An 18,283-nucleotide genomic window follows, 5' to 3' on the forward strand; every position below is an offset into this window, starting at 1 on the left:
GTCTCAGGAGTGGTTGAGTGGTAAACTGTCCCATTCTCTGTGAGAGGAGTTACTGTGCATGTGGTTCCAGAAAGGCCGGAACCTGCAATGTGGCAAACCAAATCAACATCCTTAGGAGATTTGCTGAGCCTTCAACTGTCATTACATTTGGACATGGAAGTACCAGGCATTTTTGCATTTTTGAATATTTACTTTCTGAGCAGCCTCCTCTAATGTTATTCCAACTTGCCTTGTGTATTGTTGATGTTATGGGATTGGTGACTGTATATTTAAGGCACAATCCAGTGGCATCCCTGGAGGGGCCTGGGTCACGCGCCCATCCCGTGGCCACCCTTCCGCAGGCCCGAGGCACCTGCCCGCGCCGGGGCAGCCACAGAAGCAGCTGTTGGGACTCCACAGATGGCACGTTGGCAGGAGGACAGGTGCCACCTCAGCTCCACCCTCCACCCGTATCTCCCTTGTGCCCAGTGACCCGGAGTGACACACTGACCACCTCCTTCCCTCACAGGACGCTTGCGGGAGGCAGCTCCGCGAACATTTGGTTCCAGACTGCAAGGCCCAGTCGTAGGGTTTTTAGTGGCCTTTTCCCACGGGCAGTAGACGATTAGGAGGTGCTGTCTACCCCTTGCTCGCTCACCATGGCAGGAGGTGCCCCCGGCCTGCATCCTGGTGGCCTTGGCTGTGAGGTGAGGGAGGGGGCCACCGCGGGTCAGGCTTGATTCAACAAGGTAAGTGACAAGCTGCCCACGAGACAGATGGCACCCACCTCCCCCGTTTCTCATGAGGTAAGCTTTAGACTGCGCCAGTGTGGTCTCAAATGGCTCCTCAGCCCTGCCCAGGTGGCCGGTCTGTCTGTACAAGGAGGGGCCAGGTAGAGCCTGTTCTCCAAAGTCAAACCAAGCTTACTTCCAGGGTAGATGAGGATGGTGAGCTGGACAGATTTATTTTTACTCTAGTCTCACAAAATAGATTTCTGCAAAATGACATCTGTGTTCACCTCAAGGCACTGTGTTTAGTGGTGAACTTTGCATCTTGCAGAAGGCTGAGGCTTTATATAAAATAGTTACGGAATGTAAGGCTGGGGATCGCAGAGCATGGCCAGTTGGTCGCGCTGTGGGTAACCCTAACCCTCAGTAGCTCCAAACAACAAAGGTTCCCTGGGCTCTGGGTCGCCGTCCTACACAGGTCAGAGGGGCCCTGCTCAGCACGGTTACTCAGGACGTGGAGGGATCTGGACCCGAGGGCTGGGCGCTGCCCTCGAGGGAAGCAGAGCAGGAGGTGGGCACTAGCATGCAACACTACCACCTGGAGGTGACATGCCACACTTGTTCTTGGGGCTGGAGCAAAGTCACATGTTCACAGAAGTAAACCAGAAATACTGGTGAACAGCAACGTTTACACCAATTACTAGCAAAGCTAACCTGGTTGTGCCCTGCAGAGTTTGACTTTGAAAAACCTTCCGCAGAAGTTGTGGCTGGTAGAAACCAAGTAGTGGCTTACAACAGAAAAGGCCTTTCCACCCTCCACTGCCGGCACCCCTGGCTTTGCCAGAAAGGCTGGACTGCATGTCCTGTGGCTTCTCCGGCAAGAAGGCGGGGTGCCCCCAGCCCAGGGCCTGACTCGGCCAGATGAAAGATTCTGTGGAAGGACCAAATGGTGGCTGCAAACGGGGAAGAAGGGCTTTCACTAGTGCTTTCGCCACTTCCAAGCCCTGGTAGATCTTGGCTGCCCTCCTTAAAGCCTCCAGTTCAAGAGGAGCCCTTTCCTCTGTTCCTTTAGCAATGGGGGGGCGGGCAGGCGAGCGGGCTGTTCCGCCCAGGGAGAGACCAGTGACCAGAGCAGCCATTGTAACTATGCAGAGTAACTTATCTGTCAAATAAGCACATGGTGGAAGAGACAAAGGGACAAGTTTAGTATTTTATTATGAATTGTTTCAAAGTTCCATACTGCATATTCAAATAAGGCAACACTGCACAGCTTCAGGTTTCATCACAAAGGATGAAAAAAGACTAACTTCCCTGCTAATTCTCAGATGTGACTGAACACATAATGCAAGGTGAGGTTTATTTCTTTAGCCTTGCATGGCCCCTTAGTTATTTCGTTCAAGTCCTCTAGTAGAGAATCTGTGTAGTCTGATCTTCTGATGGGTTAGAACTCCTACCATTTTAAAGTATTTTCTTTATTCCAGATGACTGTTAATACCACTGTGTTGCATTTGTCAGGGGCCTAGACCCACGCGTGTGGACCAGTGCACCATTCAGAGGCCATCAGGGGAAGATGCACCAGGGTTAGACAAAGAACATGTGCATTTTAGCGTCTGAGCTAGTGAAGCCCCTCTATTCGTTGATCTCCTCTTCGTCATCCTCAAAAGCCTCCTCCCCGTCGTTGACGGTGGCGTCCTGGTACTGCTGGTACTCGGACACCAGGTCGTTCATGTTGCTCTCGGCCTCGGTGAACTCCATCTCGTCCATGCCCTCGCCCGTGAACCAGTGCAGGAAGGCCTTGCGCCGGAACATGGCCGAGAACTGCTCCGAGATGCGCTTGAACAGCTCCTGGATGGCCGTGCTGTTGCCGATGAAGGTGGCCGCCATCTTCAGGCCGCGCGGCGGGATGTCGCACACGGCCACCTTGACGTTGTTGGGGATCCACTCCACGAAGTAGCTGCTGTTCTTGTTCTGGATGGCCAGCATCTGCTCGTCCACCTCCTTCATGGACATGGGGCCGCGGAAGACGGTGGCCACGGTCAGGTAGCGGCCGTGGCGCGGGTCGCAGGCGGCCATCATGTTCTTGGCGTCGAACATCTGCTGCGTGAGCTCGGGCACCGTGAGCGCGCGGTACTGCTGGCTGCCCCGGCTGGTCAGCGGCGCGAAGCCCGGCATGAAGAAGTGCAGGCGCGGGAAGGGCACCATGTTCACGGCCAGCTTGCGCAGGTCGGCGTTGAGCTGGCCCGGGAAGCGCAGCGAGGTGGTGACCCCGCTCATGGTGGCCGACACCAGGTGGTTGAGGTCCCCGTAGGTCGGCGTGGTCAGCTTGAGCGTGCGGAAGCAGATGTCGTAGAGCGCCTCGTTGTCGATGCAGTAGGTCTCGTCCGTGTTCTCCACCAGCTGGTGCACGGACAGGGTGGCGTTGTAGGGCTCCACCACCGTGTCCGACACCTTGGGCGAGGGCATGACGCTGAAGGTGTTCATGATGCGGTCGGGGTACTCCTCGCGGATCTTGCTGATGAGCAGGGTGCCCATGCCGGACCCCGTGCCGCCGCCCAGCGAGTGCGTCAGCTGGAAGCCCTGCAGGCAGTCGCAGTGCTCGCACTCCTTCCGCACCACGTCCAGGACCGCGTCCACCAGCTCCGCGCCCTCCGTGTAGTGGCCCTTCGCCCAGTTGTTCCCTGCGCCCGTCTGGCCTGCAACAGAGCAAGGTCCCGTGCAGTTTAAATACGCCCGTACAGGGAGAACTGCTCGTGACTGTCAATACTTACAGGTGGAAAAGGCGTGCTTGAAACCCTTAGATAATGCAGCACTGGCCAAGCTCAGGGGGCCAGGGAAACAGGCACCCCCAACATTGCTGTGGCGGATGGCTTAGAACAACTTCTTCAGACAAGTAAAAACACCCACCAGCTTTAGAGATGTATAAACATTTTGACCTGGCCGTTCCATTCTTATTCTTAAATAGGTAATTCTTGTGCATGGTAAAATTCAAAGGGGACAAAAGGTATACATTAAAAAATAAGTCACCTTCCCCACTCCTTGGAGCTTTCTGAATTTTGTACCATGTTTACAAGTATTTTCTTTTCAGGAGTCATACTTTTTCATGTTAGTGGAGCCCCTCATGTATCACCCAGAATTACTGTTGCAGAATGTTCTGAGAACCAGCTATTTATTCTGCTCCTGTAATTAAATACTCAGCACAGAAACTGATTCCTGCCCCGAAGTTGTTTCCAGTTGAGCTGTAGAAAGGAGCTTAACACGCCTGAAAGATTTCTGTATTTTATCCAGAGTTTAAGTAACTAGAAAGAGACCTTCTAGTTAATGTCTTCTGCACAATGGTGCATTTTTGCCAGGCTTATTTATACTTTACATTACAGAAGAAAATTTTAATCAGAAAGATTGGCTCTTACATTTAAAATCCTGTTTTTCAGTTGTTTCATTACAAAATTGAAGAGCTATCACTAGAGAAAGCATTGTTTCCAAGCTGTAACAATTATACAGGTCTGTGAATGAACAGATAGATGCACTTTAAAACAGCGGGGCTTATTTTAGTTTTTGCTTTTCTGGACACTGCAAAATTCCTGTAATGCAAAGGCCTTCACACATTATTGCTGTGAACATTCATTTTTAAGCTGACATCTAATTTTTTCTTCATAAATTCAAACAGTTGCAAATAATATAAATTTAATTTCTGAGAACAGTATAAATTGGTTTTAAAGACAAAACTCTTATCATTGTTTTTAAACTCCTACGATTACAAGGTGTTAAAAAATGTTATGTATTTTTTCAATGAGTTCATTTATCCAAGGGTGAGTATTCAACACTGCCAGAACAGGACACACCTTGGCGTCAATTCTATTCCTCTTTTTCATTTTTACCTGTCTACTGAGAAATACTGTCTACATATATTTGTACACAGAATGAATTAGTTTCTACAATGTCATTCAGTTCTTTGATCTTCAGAGTTATATGCCAAAAATCAAGTAGTGATCATCAAAAAAATATATTTTTAATCATCTGTCAGCTAACAACTCAATTTTGTGAAAAGCCAAATTGGAAACAAACTGACTTGCAAAATATGTCACTTCATTTTACATTAGTCATTCTTTTCTCGTTGCTGGAAGTACACCAAAAAGGCTTTACCAAGACTGACTGCCAGCACTTTGGGAGGCTGAGGCAGGAGGATCACGCCAGCCGAGGAGTTTGAGACCAGCCTGAGCAACATAATGAGAAACGAGACCCCGTCTCTATAAAAAATTTAAAAATTAGCCGGGCATGGTGGCCTATGCCCACAGTCCCAGCTACTCAGGAGGCTGAGGCCGGGGGATCAACTGAGCCCAGGAGTTGGAGGTTACAGCGAGCTGTGATTGTGACTGTGCCACTGTAGTCCAGCCTGCCTGAGAGAGCAAGACCTTATCTCAAGAAAATAAAAAATAAAAAGACTTAACTAAATGCACTCTCATTCTTTCACTTTAAACCAATTTGTTTATTCCTAACACACTTAGAATGAGTTGGGAAAATTGAAACATTAATTCTAATACAACTTTGTCCATTTAATTTTTAATGCAATGTTTTAAATATATTTTCGTTAAATTTTAGGTGGCAGATTTAGCTTATTCAAATTATAAAAACTTGCATTGCATTATACAAACCTCTCCTCACTTCACAAATGTGAGCAACTTGACTTTAGTGTACACACAGCTGGCGGCAGCAATTCACGACCACCACCCGGAAAGCAGCTTCTCTGCTCCAGCGTGGCGGGTCCATCCCTGTGCTTCGCACACCCCTGGTGGGGACTGAGCTATGAAGCAACGAAGCCACCAAAATTGCCTCTGACAGCCGCCACGTGTTCCATCAGGTAAGTGAGCTGCCTGGTCCCCTTAGGGTCTGACTAGGAGCTGAAGGCTCCCGTGCCCTGGGGCGGGGCCCGCTGCCCCTGAGTCCGCTGGCCACCCCACAATGGCCCTACACTTGGGGTGAACATTCATCCGTGCTGAACACAGGGGGTGTCCACTGGGAGTCTGTAAAGCAAGAAAACCCAAATCCTGTGATTCTTCGTTAAGTTTAAAATGTATTGAACTATCGGGAACTCGCATCACATACAGGGCGTGGTCTCTTACATGTGCAAAGTCCTACAAATCAATCAGGAAAACAGCAGCCATTAGAAAAATGGGCAAAGGATACAAATAGTTCACAGGAAATTCAAAATACCTAAATATTTTAAATAATGCTCAGCCTTCCTCATGAGAGAAATGCAAATTAAAACAAGGAGGTTCTCTTTTCCCCGTATGAAACCAGCAGAGATCAGGAAGCTCAGGACCTGCGCTGGTGAGGGTTTGGGGTCCCTCCACACCAGAGCTGCCGCAGGATGGAGAGCAGCAGTCTCTAAGGAGAACGCCTGAGCAACCTCTCCCACAAGTCCCTGTCCCAGCAATTATACTGCCATACGTTTTTCTAAGTAGACTCACTTATGTGCAAGATGACATAAATATAAACATTTACTGAGGGGCAGTTTGTAATAGTAAAGAAAAAACAAAACAACCCAAATATCTGTTAACAGAAGGCTGATTAAATCCACAGTGGCACCTGTGCGAAGGAGCGCTGGCAGCCGTCAGCGACACCAGGCAACCTGGTTCTGATGTGGAAAGATTTTCAAACTACACTGCTGAGGGCAGGAAAAACCCAGCGCACTACACGGTGGCCGCGGCTGGCTACCGAACGTGCGTCTGCTGCTGTGCATGAACGCATCTGAGAGGACGCACACGGCCCACTGCGGTCCCTCTGGGAAGGCCTGGATGTGAGCACCCACCGGTGGGAGGGAGATCAACTTGTCCCTTGTGCCCTTTGTCCCTTCTGACTCTTGTACCATGGAAATGCTTTACCTAGCTAGCTAACAAAATGCAAACAATTTTAACTTAGCACATTTCAAAATGCAATTAAGAACACGTCTCTGAAGGATGGAGTCACAGGGGAGTTCAGTTTCAACATTATATATTGCTTATAAAATTTTAACCAAGACATACTTTATGATAATCAAGGGAAAATTAAAATATGAAAACATGCCTTTAAGGAAATTCTTTAAAATGTCATTAGTAAGTGGGAATTATTAAATATGGCACACAAGGGAATTACAGCGACTGTCTTGGAAGATGTCTAGGATAATGAACTTTTCAAAAGGCTGCAAAACATTATGTGTAGCACGATCTCAGTTCCCAAAAACACCCTCAGTGCTATACGTGCGCGCGCACACAGAAAACGGCCAGCAGGACGCACCGCGCCATCTCCACCCCTAGAGAAGAAAATCTCAGGGGCCGTCAGTAGCAGGGTGACAGTTTCCCTTCCTATACTGTATACACAATACCATACACGATATTTGTGTGTTGTTTGCAAAAAGCATGTGCAAGCAGTTTAACTCTGAAAACACTAAACACATTGAAATACTAAATACCGAAGTTTCCAGAGAGCAGAACTAGCCACCTGAGGCTGACGGCGGCGGGCCTGCACGTGTCTGCAGCCTTGGGCTCCCTGCGTCTGCGTCTTAGCCCCGGTTACAAGTGAGCTCGGACACTCCTGTTGTCTTTGTCCCATGTGGTTTGTCCGAGGCACCAAGGCCATTGGCATGGCAGGCCCCGAGGCTCCACGGGGCCCCGAGCTGGGCACACACCTGCTCCATGCTTGCAGCACACCTCGTGGGCACTGGCCACGTCGGCCCTCTCAGGTAGCCATTTCCTTGTTCTGTTTTTCATAAGCCCTACACATTGCCCAGGATGTGACTGTCGTCTCTCATGAGACAGAGTTTCTTTCTTCCTGCCCAGCTGTGGGTGCCACACAGTGAAATACGCCTATCCACCTTTTCTTAGATTTGAAGATGGTCATTGCCCCTTCTAAGCCCCCACCCACTTCTGCGCACCCCCTCCCCACCCAATCCAGGAGGCAGCAGCCTGGCCAGACCACAACAAAGGCATTGGGAAGAGCAAACTCAGGAGGCCGGGCGCGGTGGCTCACACCTGTAATCCTAGCACTCTGGGAGGCCGAGGCAGGAGGATCGCTCGAGGTCAGGAGTTCGAGAGCAGTATGAGCAAGAGCGAGACCCCGTCTCTACTAAAAATAGAAAGAAATGATCTGGACAGCTAAAAAATATATATATAGAAAAAATTAGCCGGGCATGGTGGCACATGCCTGTAGTCCCAGCTACTCAGGAGGCTGAGGCAGGAGGATCGCTTGAGCCCAGGAGTTTGAGGTTGCTGTGAGCTAGGCTGATGCCACGGCACTCACTCTAGCCTGGGCAACAGAGTGAGACTCTGTCTCAAAAAAAAAAAAAAAAAAAAAAAACTCAGGGCTAGTCTTGTACTAGTCTTGTACTCAGGGCTCTCCTTGTCCTCAGAGCTCAATGTATAACTATTGCCCTTTCCAAAAGGAAAGACCGTGAGTGCTGCTGTCCAGAGGCCAGGAACTGTTTCAGGAACGCAGCAGAAACCAACTGACACTAGTAGGTGGCTCTAGGCAGACACAAAACCCCACTCGGTGCGAGCCGTGAGGGTGCAGAGACGCCGACTTGACTGAGCGGCTTCCGCAGCTCTCACGGCAAGATCCGCCACGAGGTTTGCTCTGCTCTTGACAAAAGTAGGAAGCTGGTGACTTCTGAAAATATTTTGCTGTTGTCTCATAGCAACAGATGTTCCCAGTTAAATATTTGGGGGTCATGAGTTGAACATCTATAATGATACGTTGTGACATTAATCAGCGACTCCAGATTGTTAACATGAGGCTGCAACGTTTTGGCCACCAGGCTGCAGGCTGCAGCCGCCCCCAGGGCGTCCTCAGAGGCCCCCTCTGGCTCCCCTGCAGCGCCACTAGGTGAGGGGGTAAGTGTTAAGGCTCTAAGTGCTCCCTGCCTCCTCTTTAGCCCCGAATCTGGAAGAAAAAGTTACAAATACAGAAAGAGCTTTAAGGAAAGTTGACCTTCCTGGGCTTCATTTTTTCCCCACAAAACTCTCCAACAATCTAACCTCCATAGACAGTTTCGCCTCCTTTACTGCAGCTGTTTAGCCAAACAATGCAGTATGTTTATACATTCTGGATACTTCTCCATTCTCCATAACAAAATAAGCATATTCACTTAAACAATGCAAAATTCTTAACTAAAAAGTGTCAATTTTTTAAAATTGCAATTAAAGATGATATTTCACGTCAGTACAACCTATTAAAAATTTAAAATATTCTGAATCAAAAATAGGATGGGCCAGGCACAGTAGCTCATGCCTGTAATCCCAGCACTTTGGGAGACCGAGGCAGGAGAATGGCTTGAGGCCAGGAGTTTGAGACCAGCCTGGGAAACAGAGCGAGACCTTATCTCAAAAAAAATATATATATAGAGAGAGAGAGATGCATGTTCGACAAGCAAAGATGCAAGAGGCAATTCTGGAGACAGCTTAAGTGCCAAATGTCATTTCTAACATTTTTGAAGGCTTACAGGGACAATTAGATCACTAAATGGGCAGCACAGGTCTGACCTAATTTGCTCTCAATCTTTTTGATCCCATTTATGGATAGCTAGAAAGACCTTATTACCCTCTCCCAATTTTCAGTTCAAATAAATTAAACCAAAGAAAACTTCCACAATTGCTGAAGCTGCTGCTACGAGAAACTAGCTTCTCACAACTTCAATAATTTGTGATGATCGAATTTCATAAAGACCAGTTCATGGCTTTGATTCTCTCTGAAACCCTGCCAGGGTCCCAGCCGCTCGGAGCTGCGGCTGCTTGGTGCCAACAGCCTCAGCTGTTGAGAGAGGCTGACTCTGTGCACCCATCCGGGCTGGGTGAGGCCCTGAGCTCTGGCCAGGCCGAGGATGCAGCGGACGCTAAGCCAGGCCACACGGCCACAGCCTCCTGTAAACCTTCCCCACGAAAGCTGGAGGCAGTGTCATGGCTGCTTCCGCGACCACGCCTCTAAGACACCTGCCATTTTTCTTATGAAAAATTTAAGGTATGCAAAAGAATATGAAAAATAATATAATGAATTATCAACATACTTACCACCCATTTTAAGAAATAAGACATCCCAATGTTACATGAAGCCTAATGTAACAAGTTTGAGTTTGAACATCTTAAACAATGTAGAATGGAGTACTTTTTCCCTATTTTCTTTCAAAAAGTAGTAAGGGGTGTATGTGTGTTTCAGCTAACCCCCCTTTCCTGGGGGAACAGTGTTTACCAAGTGGGGTCTTCAGGTTTCTCTACGTGTGAGTGCTGTGTTATGTGTGTGCAGTTTCTCTTTTTACACTGACAATTTATACACAGAATGGCCAAATTCAGAATTGTTTTTACATTTCCTGTAAAGCAGTGCTTAAGCACCTAATCTGTCATACAAGAAGCATTCAGTTGCTACATTTCTTTACAAGCTTAATTTCAGGCAACAGCATCGCAAAAACTGTACTGCTAGAGACAGTAATCCGACTGCAAGGGCTATGGCAAAACAAGTATAAAGGGCATAAGTCTGCTCACTCTTTGACCCAGGAATTTTACTTTGGAGACTCTATTATGAAATCAGAGTCAGAAACCTTAGTTCACATAAATTCATTACAATAATCTTTATAAGAGAAAAAACTGGAAAGAAACTACTTCCTGATTACTGGCCCTTGTAAAGTTAAATAATTAATTATACATTATATAATTATTAAAAGTTACAGATTTTAGAAACTACATATCAACACGGAATATGGTTTATGATATGGTTCAGTGGAAAAAAGATACAAAATGATGTAGCAATTACAACTAATGAAAATCAGCCAAAAGAAGTAAAGGTGAAAATATACCTCAGTGCTAACAACGATTACACTAAGAGCATTATCGAATCACCTTTTTACCTCTAGTTTTTAATTTCTTAATAATTGAGAAATAATAATGAGTTTTTGCTGAAAAAAAGCAAAGTAAAAATTAAAAATAAACACAATACATTTAGAATGGAGGAGGATCTCCCTTTTTTTTTTTTTTTTTTTTTGAGACAGAGTCTCACTCTGTTGCCCGGGCTAGAGTGAGTGCCGTGGCGTCAGCCTAGCTCACAGCAACCTCAAACTCCTGGGCTCAAGCGATCCTCCTGTCTCAGCCTCCCGAGTAGCTGGGACTACAGGCATGCACCACCATGCCTGGCTAATTTTTTCTATATATGTTTTTAGTTGTCCAGCTAATTTCTTTGTATTTTTTTTAGTAGAGACGGGGTCTCACTCTTGCAAGGCTGGTCTCGAACTCATGAGCTCAAACGATCCGCCTGCCTTGGCCTCCCAGAGTGCCAGGATTACAGGTGTGAGCCACCGCGCCCAGCCGGGATCTCCCTTTTCAAAAGAACAACATATTTCCTATTAGTGAGACAATGACAACCATGTCACCTGCTGTGCTTCCTTTTTTGGATTTAGTTGCCAGAAACCCAGACAGAGCTAAAATCAATTCTCAGCCACAACAGAGTTAACACTCACAGCTGACTTTGTGTTTTAAACTGCCACATTTATGCCTGTCTTACTATTAATATACGTTGTTTCATATCCTTCTTCAAAGGAGGAAAGGTATGTATTTTACATAAAGAAAATTTTTAAATCTTTTTTACATATAAAAATTCACAAATTTGTTTGTAATGTGCACATGTCTCAGGAAGGACACCCACAAAACTGGCCAACGGCACGTGGCCTCCTGGGAAGGAACCAGGGAGTGAGAAGGGGGGCAATGACCTTTTTACTGGACAGCCCTTTGAACTGTGCACCGTGCGTACATATTGCCTAGCAAAAAAGAAGTACACTTTAAAAAAATGTATTAATTTGAAATATATTAACTTTGGTAAAGTTTACTGAGACTATGGTAGACTCAGTCAACTATAATTCAGATTCAGAAAACCTTAGCTGGCCTCTCAGATCCTCACCAGAGACCCACTGAACCTTGCAGGGAAGAGGCTGAGCAGCATTCTACAAGCAGGTGAAGGAAACAGAATTACAGAGGTCTGTGACCCCAAGATGCTTGGGCGCCTGCATTTCATAGGCTGCAAAGCTGAAGGCACCGGGAGAAGGTAACTGCTGCAGCTGACAGCCGCAAGGCTGCAGTCAGCCTCCTGTTTCCTCCTCGCAGTTGAGGCTCTTGCTTCCCGGCTACGTGCCAATGCCCAGGAAGACGCTCAGGCTGCTGAGAGTCTACATCCACTCAGTAAGTGAGCTATTCAGTGCTGATCTGTACAAAGTAGGGGTCATCCTCTTCTCTCCTCAGGATACAGAACATTCACGTTATCCAAGTCAAGTCTTTATCACAGGGTGCTGAAGCACAGTCCCTCTGAATTGACAAAGACTGATACCAACTGGTGGTAAGGACCCCTTGGAGGGTATGCAAATGAGCGTGGCTCTTTTGGAGGCCAAGCTGCAATCTCTGTGTGCAAGCATTTCTGCAGGATGGATTCCCTGAACCAAAACTCTTAGTCAAAATTCTTGATTTGCTCAATCTACTAAATTGTTCTCCAAACAATGTATATAAAACTTTTATTTTCCCAAACACCTTCACCAATACTAGCTCTTAGCAGTTTATTAAATACTGGCCAATGTGGTGGGAGAAAAATATTAACTGCCTCCCACCCCTAGTCACTAGTAAATTTTGTCCCTAGGTATTTATAGCCTTTATTCCTAGTGGGAATAGGACATTTTTCCCAATATAACTTTATAATTGATTATTGCTTTTAAGGTGATTCATTTGTCCTAGTTTGCCTGGGACTTTGCCAGTTTTAGCACTCCAAGTCCAATATCCTGGGGAAAGCTTCCCCTAGTTCCAGGCAAATTAGAATGATTGGTCACCCTATAGCAAAACTATTAATTTCTGAATATTTTAATCTGTGTGTGGCTGCCTTACAGAAATCCTACAAGCACTATCATTTTTCAGCTGATACCCTATCTGGAAACTCCAAGACAATCATTCCCTTTATTTATTTATTTATTTTTTTTTTTTTTTTTTTTTTTTTTTTGTTGAGACAGAGTCTCACTTTGTTGCCCAGGCTAGAGTGAGTGCCATGGCGTCAGCTTAGCTCACAGCAACCTCAGACTCCTCGGCTTAAGCGATCCTACTGCCTCAGCCTCCCAAGTAGCTGGGACTACAGGCATGCGCCACTATGCCCGGCTAATTTTTTCTATATAGATTTTTAGTTGTCCATATAATGTCTTTCTATTTTTAGTAGAGACGGGGTCTCGCTCAGGCTGGTCTCGAACTCCTGACCTTGAGCAATCCACCCGCCTCGGCCTCCCAGAGTGCTAGGATTACAGGCGTGAGCCACCACGCCCGGCCTCTTTATTTATTTATTTATTTATTTATTTTTGAGACAGAGTCTCACTCTCTTGCCTCTGGGTTAGAGTGCCATGCCGTCAGCCTAGCTCACAGCAACCTCAAACTCCTGGGCTCAAGCAATCCTCCTGCCTCAACCTCCCAGGTAGCTGGGACTACAGGCACGCACCACCATGCCCGGCTAATTTTTTCTATTTTTAGTTGTTTGGCTAATTTCTTTCTATTTTTGGCTAATTTTTTTCTATTATAGTAGAGATGGGGGTCTCACTCTTGCTCAGGCTGGTCTCGAACTCCTGAGCTCAAGCAATCTTCCCGCCTCGGCCTCCCAGAGTGCTAGGATTACAGGCGTGAGCCACCGCGCCCGGCCTCATTCCCTCTATTAACAACAATCTTGTTGTTCCTTTACATGATTTGCATCTCTTTTCTTTCTCTAGTTTTTGTGTACTGGCTAAAGCCTTCCGAACATGAAATAACGGTAGAGACAATAGACATTTTTTTCTTATACCTACTTTTTGGGAGAATAATTCTAATGTTTCACCAAGCATATGATGTTGCTATGGGTTTCTGGTAGCTAATCTGTAAATAAAAGAAGTTTCTTTCTATTTCCTGTTTACATGGAGCTGTTTTTGTTCTCCAGAAATCAAGGATACATACCGAATTTTACCAATTTTTTTTTTTTGGCATTTATTAGAATGTTGTCTGCCTTACTCAATTAGCATACTTCTTAATGTCAAACCATCCTTGCATTCCCCGGGATGGTGCTAATATTTGCCAAGCACTTATTGTGTATTAGATATTCCAAATACTTATTTGTATAACTCTTACATCTCACCAAGAGGTAGACAGTCCCACTTACAGATGAGGAAATTAAATCACAAATAAGTTAAATAGCAAGTCCAAGCAGGGTCACACGTGAGTGGAAGGGCCAGGACTCAAACCCAAGGAGTGTGGCAGCACAGCCAGAGTCTTAACCGTTACATTATGTGCCTCTCAGTTTTACCTGGTCATGATGTGCTATTTTTAAAAAACACAACTACATTTGATGTTCTAAATATTTTATTTTATTTATTTTGTATTTTATTTTATATTTATTTTAGATTTATGCATGTACATTTTAAGTAAGCTTTCACTTATATATTTTATATAAGCTTTCACTTATATATTTATATAAAAAATATATTTATAATATATAAATATATTTTAAATATATAAATTTATATATTTGTATTTTATTTTATATTTATGCATCTATATTTTAAGTAAGCTTTCACTTGTATGTTCTAGTAGAAGCTACCTAAGCTCATAGGAAATGTTGGAAAATTTTCCATCATTTTCTCCCTGGAATGGTTTAGATAACAGGATTGTCTATTATCCTCAATTAAACTATCTCTACTTGGTGACTTTTGAGGAAGGGGTTGGAATGTAGATGTGTGATGATGTATTTGATTCCTATTGCTTTTGTAAGCCAGCAGTCAGCCTGATAATTCTCACATTTCCTTGAAGGACACTCTACCTTTCATGGGTGCTGGAAATATGTTTGTTGACTGATTGAGGTATTTCTGTTGTTAAGTAGTAATTTTTCCTTCTTTCTTACTCAATAGTTAAGTGGTAATTTTTGAAAAATAATGTAAAATTGAAATGTGGTATCTCACATTTCAGATGAGAAATGAGAAACATCCAAATCTGACACAGACTGGGAGCGCTACCTGGTAACACTAATAATACCACATCACCTAATTTTATGATTTTCTTTAGGAGTCTGCAGATATATAGGTTCCACCATTATTTTTTAGGTGGAGGTAGGGAGGAAAAAAGGATTTACTCAATTCTGATAAAACAAAACTCAGATGGTGTTGGCCTTTAGAAAGAAGACAGTGCAACTGTCCATAGATGATGGAAAAAGAAATACAGGTATAGCCGGGCATGGTGGCGCGCAGCTGTAGTCCCGCCTGCTTGGGAGGCTGAGGCAGGAGGATCACTTGAGTCCAGGAAGTTCAAGATTGCAGTGAGCTATGATTGTGCCACTGCACACCAGCCTGGGCAACAGAGTGAGACCCTGTCTCTAAAAATAAATTTAAAAAATATATAGGTATAAACACATTGAAGGCCGGGCGCGGTGGCTCACGCCTGTAATCCTAGCACTCTGGGAGGCCGAGGTGGGCGGATCGTTTGAGCTCAGGAGTTCGAGACCAGCCTGAGCAACAGCGAGACCCCACCTCTACTAAAAATAGAAAGAAATTATATGGACAGCTAAAAATATATATAGAAAAAATTAGCCGGGCATGGTGGCGCATGCCTGTAGTCCCAGCTACTCGGGAGGCTGAGACAGGAGGATCGCTTGAGCTCAGGAGTTTGAGGTTGCTGTGAGCTAGGCTGATGCCACGGCACTCACTCTAGCCTGGGCAACAGAGTGAGACTCTGTCTCAAAAAAAAAAAAAAAAAACAAAACACAACACATTGAAGTTAAAAAATTACCAATGTAGGAACCAAAACAAATGGTGAAATAACTTCATAATGAGAGGGAGAAAGAAGTTAATGTCTACAATTTTTTCTTGTTTTTGTTTTTCAATCAAGAACTGTTAGTATAAGAATTTCATGTAGAGATATGGAGGTTACTTCCCTAAAGAAAAAGTCAAGACTTAAAAAAACCACTTCCTGTGATGGGCCCAGCTGCGGTGGAGGCACAGGCTGGGGACTGCTGATTTCCATTCAAAGGTTTTCCATGCTATATGATGTTTCTAATCTTACACATAAACTCATTTGATTTTCTTTTTAAAGAAGAAATAGGAGAGCTGCAACCTACCGAAGATGAAATTGTCAGGCCGGAAGAGCTGTCCGAAAGGCCCGGACCGCACACTGTCCATGGTGCCAGGCTCCAGGTCCACCAGGGCAGCCCTGGGCACGTATTTCTGAGCTGGAGGAGAAAAAAGCCCACAAACAAGAGTACATGTCAAGTTTCTAATCAACTTGCCTCTAGCAAGTCCCACCAGCTAGAGCTGCCTGGAATGGATGAATTGGGGTCTTTTCAGAGCGGGGACCATGACTTTCTCAGAATCACAGAAACTTAACTCTGGGACAAGGAAGCAGCCGGGCATGAGGACAGAGGAGTTTCCAGGAAGCAGCGCTGTGAGAAGTCAGGGCTCCTGACTTCCTGCCTGCTGTATTTTCCCATTCACCCTGACACCTCTTTCCTGTTGGGAAGTTTTACTTTTTTAGCTCCATGGAAATAAACTATTTGTTACAGCAAATTGCCAGGTTGCCATGACATTCTCTGCTTTTGACACCTCCCCCATGCACACACGTACATAGGCCCAAGCTGCAGTCTGAACCTGGGTACAGCTGCCGTCCCACTGGCTCTATTTCCCCAAAGCTGCTCCTTTATTTATGAGCAAGAGCTTATTTATGAGCAAGAGTGCTCCTGTGTGGCATTCCACTTGCAAGGACTTCCATGCCAGTTGGGCAGGAAATTGTTCTCGATGAGGATGGGGTTCACACGATTCCAGATAGGAACTGCTCTACAACTCCTGTCCTGCTATGCACACACTCAGATCCAAGAAAGGATGTAACCAAGCTGGGCAGAGGGGTTAACAGGAAGTGCAATGCATACTGGAATTTTCCTCAGTGCCATCCATACATTTCATCTTCTATGGCCTAGCGTTGCAGACCTTTCGTCATTGCTGCTTAAACGAATAAAACCCACTGATTCATGAATTCTGCTTTTCCCAGCTCTTGTGTGGACAAGTAGGAGGTAACTCCAACAAGTGACTAAGGAGAGTCTCTCTGTGGACACAGGTCCCGTGCCTGTGCCAGGGTAGCACCTGCCATTTGCCGGGTGTTCTTTCAGTGTCTTAGTTTCTTGTTGTTTTGTGAAGGGCGTGCACCACTGTCATAATAAAAACCGCTGAAGTGATGTGCACATGTAGTCACAATATACGCAGATACCCAGGCCAGGAGCCATGTTATCCCCAGACTTGAATAAACCACAGCTTGGAATTTTTAGTAAACTCCACTAGTTAAGCAGAATTGTCTGTAGTTTCAGCTTTTAGTGAGGGTAGGGTCTCTTTGGAGGTCTGCGAAGGACTAGAAAGTCATTTAAGAGAATGTTTTTCACATTTTTAGCCAAGAATCCCCAATAACAGATATATTTTAACTGAAAAAAATCTTTGTTTTTCTCAAGGACTCTTGAGAAACACTCTAACTTATTCTATTCAGTGTTTCGCTCCATTCTTAAGCATGGAAAGAGAAGCCTGGTCAGGACCGACCCACGAAGCCGATCTCACAGCAGGCTTGAGCGGTCTTGTTCGGGCGCTCAGACCCGCCCAATCCAGCTGTTTGAGCAAACTGGCCGCGGCCTTCCCGCCCGGGGAGCGAGGGAGTGGCCGGCCCGGCGGGGTGGGGGAGGCGGCGCCGAGCGCCCACGCGGGTCGCGACCTGGAAGGGCGGGGGCGGCGGGGTCCGGCGGGGGGGCGCCGCGCTACTCACAGGATGACTCATTGTAGTAGACGTTGATTCTCTCCAGTTGCAGCGCCGAGTCACCCACGTAGCCTCCGGCAGGGTCGATGCCATGTTCGTCGCTGATCACTTCCCAAAACTTGGGAAAGCGAGGAGGGGGACAGAGAGTGAGAACCCGAGCTCGGGGGGGGGGGGGGCCCCACGCGTTTCCCCGGGCCGGCCGGGCGGGGCCGAATTCCAGGAGCGCCCGAGCCGCCCGCGGCTGCTCCCGGTGGGCGTGGGGGTGGGGAACGAGGGGCAGCGGGTCCCGGCACGCCCTCCCCCGGCCCGCGCGGAGCCGGCCTGGGCCCCGAGGTCCGCGGGGCGCCCAGCGGGTGCGCGCCCCGGCGGAGGTGGTGCGGGCAGAGCCCGGGCCCGCGCCGCCCACCCGCGGGAAGCCCAGGCCCGCGCCGCCCACCTTGGTGCCGATCTGGTTCCCGCACTGGCCCGCCTGGATGTGCACGATCTCCCTCATGGCGCGCGCGGCTCTGCGCTCGGGCACTGGCTCTCGGGACGGCGGCGGCGACTGCGGGCCCGCGGCGCTCCGGGGCACTGGACCCGGCCGCCCCCGCCCCGCGCCGCCCCGCCCGGCCAATGGCTGCCGGCCGCGCCCCGCCGCGCCCCGCCCGCCGGCGCCGCCCCCGCCGCCCGCCGGAGGGAGAGGGGACCGCGCCGCCGGGGACCCTACCCCGGGGCAGCCGGGAAAGGAGCGGGGGCGGGGCGGGACGGCGGGCACTGCAGGTGGGAGGCAAGGGGAGGACACGCTCCCCCGCCGCCCACTTG

At 47.2% G+C, this 18,283-nt stretch overlaps 1 protein-coding gene across 7 annotated transcripts; it reads right to left on the bottom strand.

Annotated features, from left to right (window-relative positions):
• Positions 1-1,848: 1,848 nt before the first annotated feature.
• TUBB6 (tubulin beta 6 class V) lies at positions 1,849-18,028 on the bottom strand. Of its 7 annotated transcripts, none has more exons than XM_069468300.1 (5): positions 17,919-18,026; positions 17,492-17,600; positions 15,813-15,923; positions 3,375-3,400; positions 1,849-3,302 (listed from the first exon to the last, which is right to left on the bottom strand). In XM_069468300.1, exons 1-5 carry the CDS (start codon positions 17,973-17,975, stop codon positions 2,337-2,339), a joined length of 1,269 nt encoding a protein of 422 aa, XP_069324401.1. In that variant the 5' UTR covers positions 17,976-18,026; the 3' UTR covers positions 1,849-2,336. The 7 variants fall into 7 exon arrangements, with proteins under 7 accessions (XP_069324401.1, XP_069324405.1, XP_069324403.1 ...); XM_069468304.1 differs by having other exon boundaries at positions 1,849-3,031; positions 3,278-3,400; XM_069468302.1 differs by lacking the exon at positions 3,375-3,400 and having other exon boundaries at positions 1,849-3,282; positions 15,839-15,923.
• Positions 18,029-18,283: the final 255 nt, after the last annotated feature.

The sequence above is a fragment of the Eulemur rufifrons genome, chromosome 5 (assembly GCF_041146395.1).
Source record: "Eulemur rufifrons isolate Redbay chromosome 5, OSU_ERuf_1, whole genome shotgun sequence".
Classification (NCBI taxonomy): domain Eukaryota; kingdom Metazoa; phylum Chordata; class Mammalia; order Primates; family Lemuridae; genus Eulemur; species Eulemur rufifrons.

Excerpts from the sequence above, each read along its gene's own strand:
- TUBB6 (XM_069468306.1), bottom strand. The coding sequence starts at position 17,975 with ATGAGGGAGATCGTGCACATCCAGGCGGGCCAGTGCGGGAACCAGATC. Across the intron at positions 15,924-17,491 it reads CTACTACAATGAGTCATCCT|CTCAGAAATACGTGCCCAGG; the intron begins GTGAGTAGCGCG and ends TTTCTCCTCCAG. Across the intron at positions 3,401-15,812 it reads GCCTGACAATTTCATCTTCG|GCCAGACGGGCGCAGGGAAC; the intron begins GTAGGTTGCAGC and ends GCTCTGTTGCAG.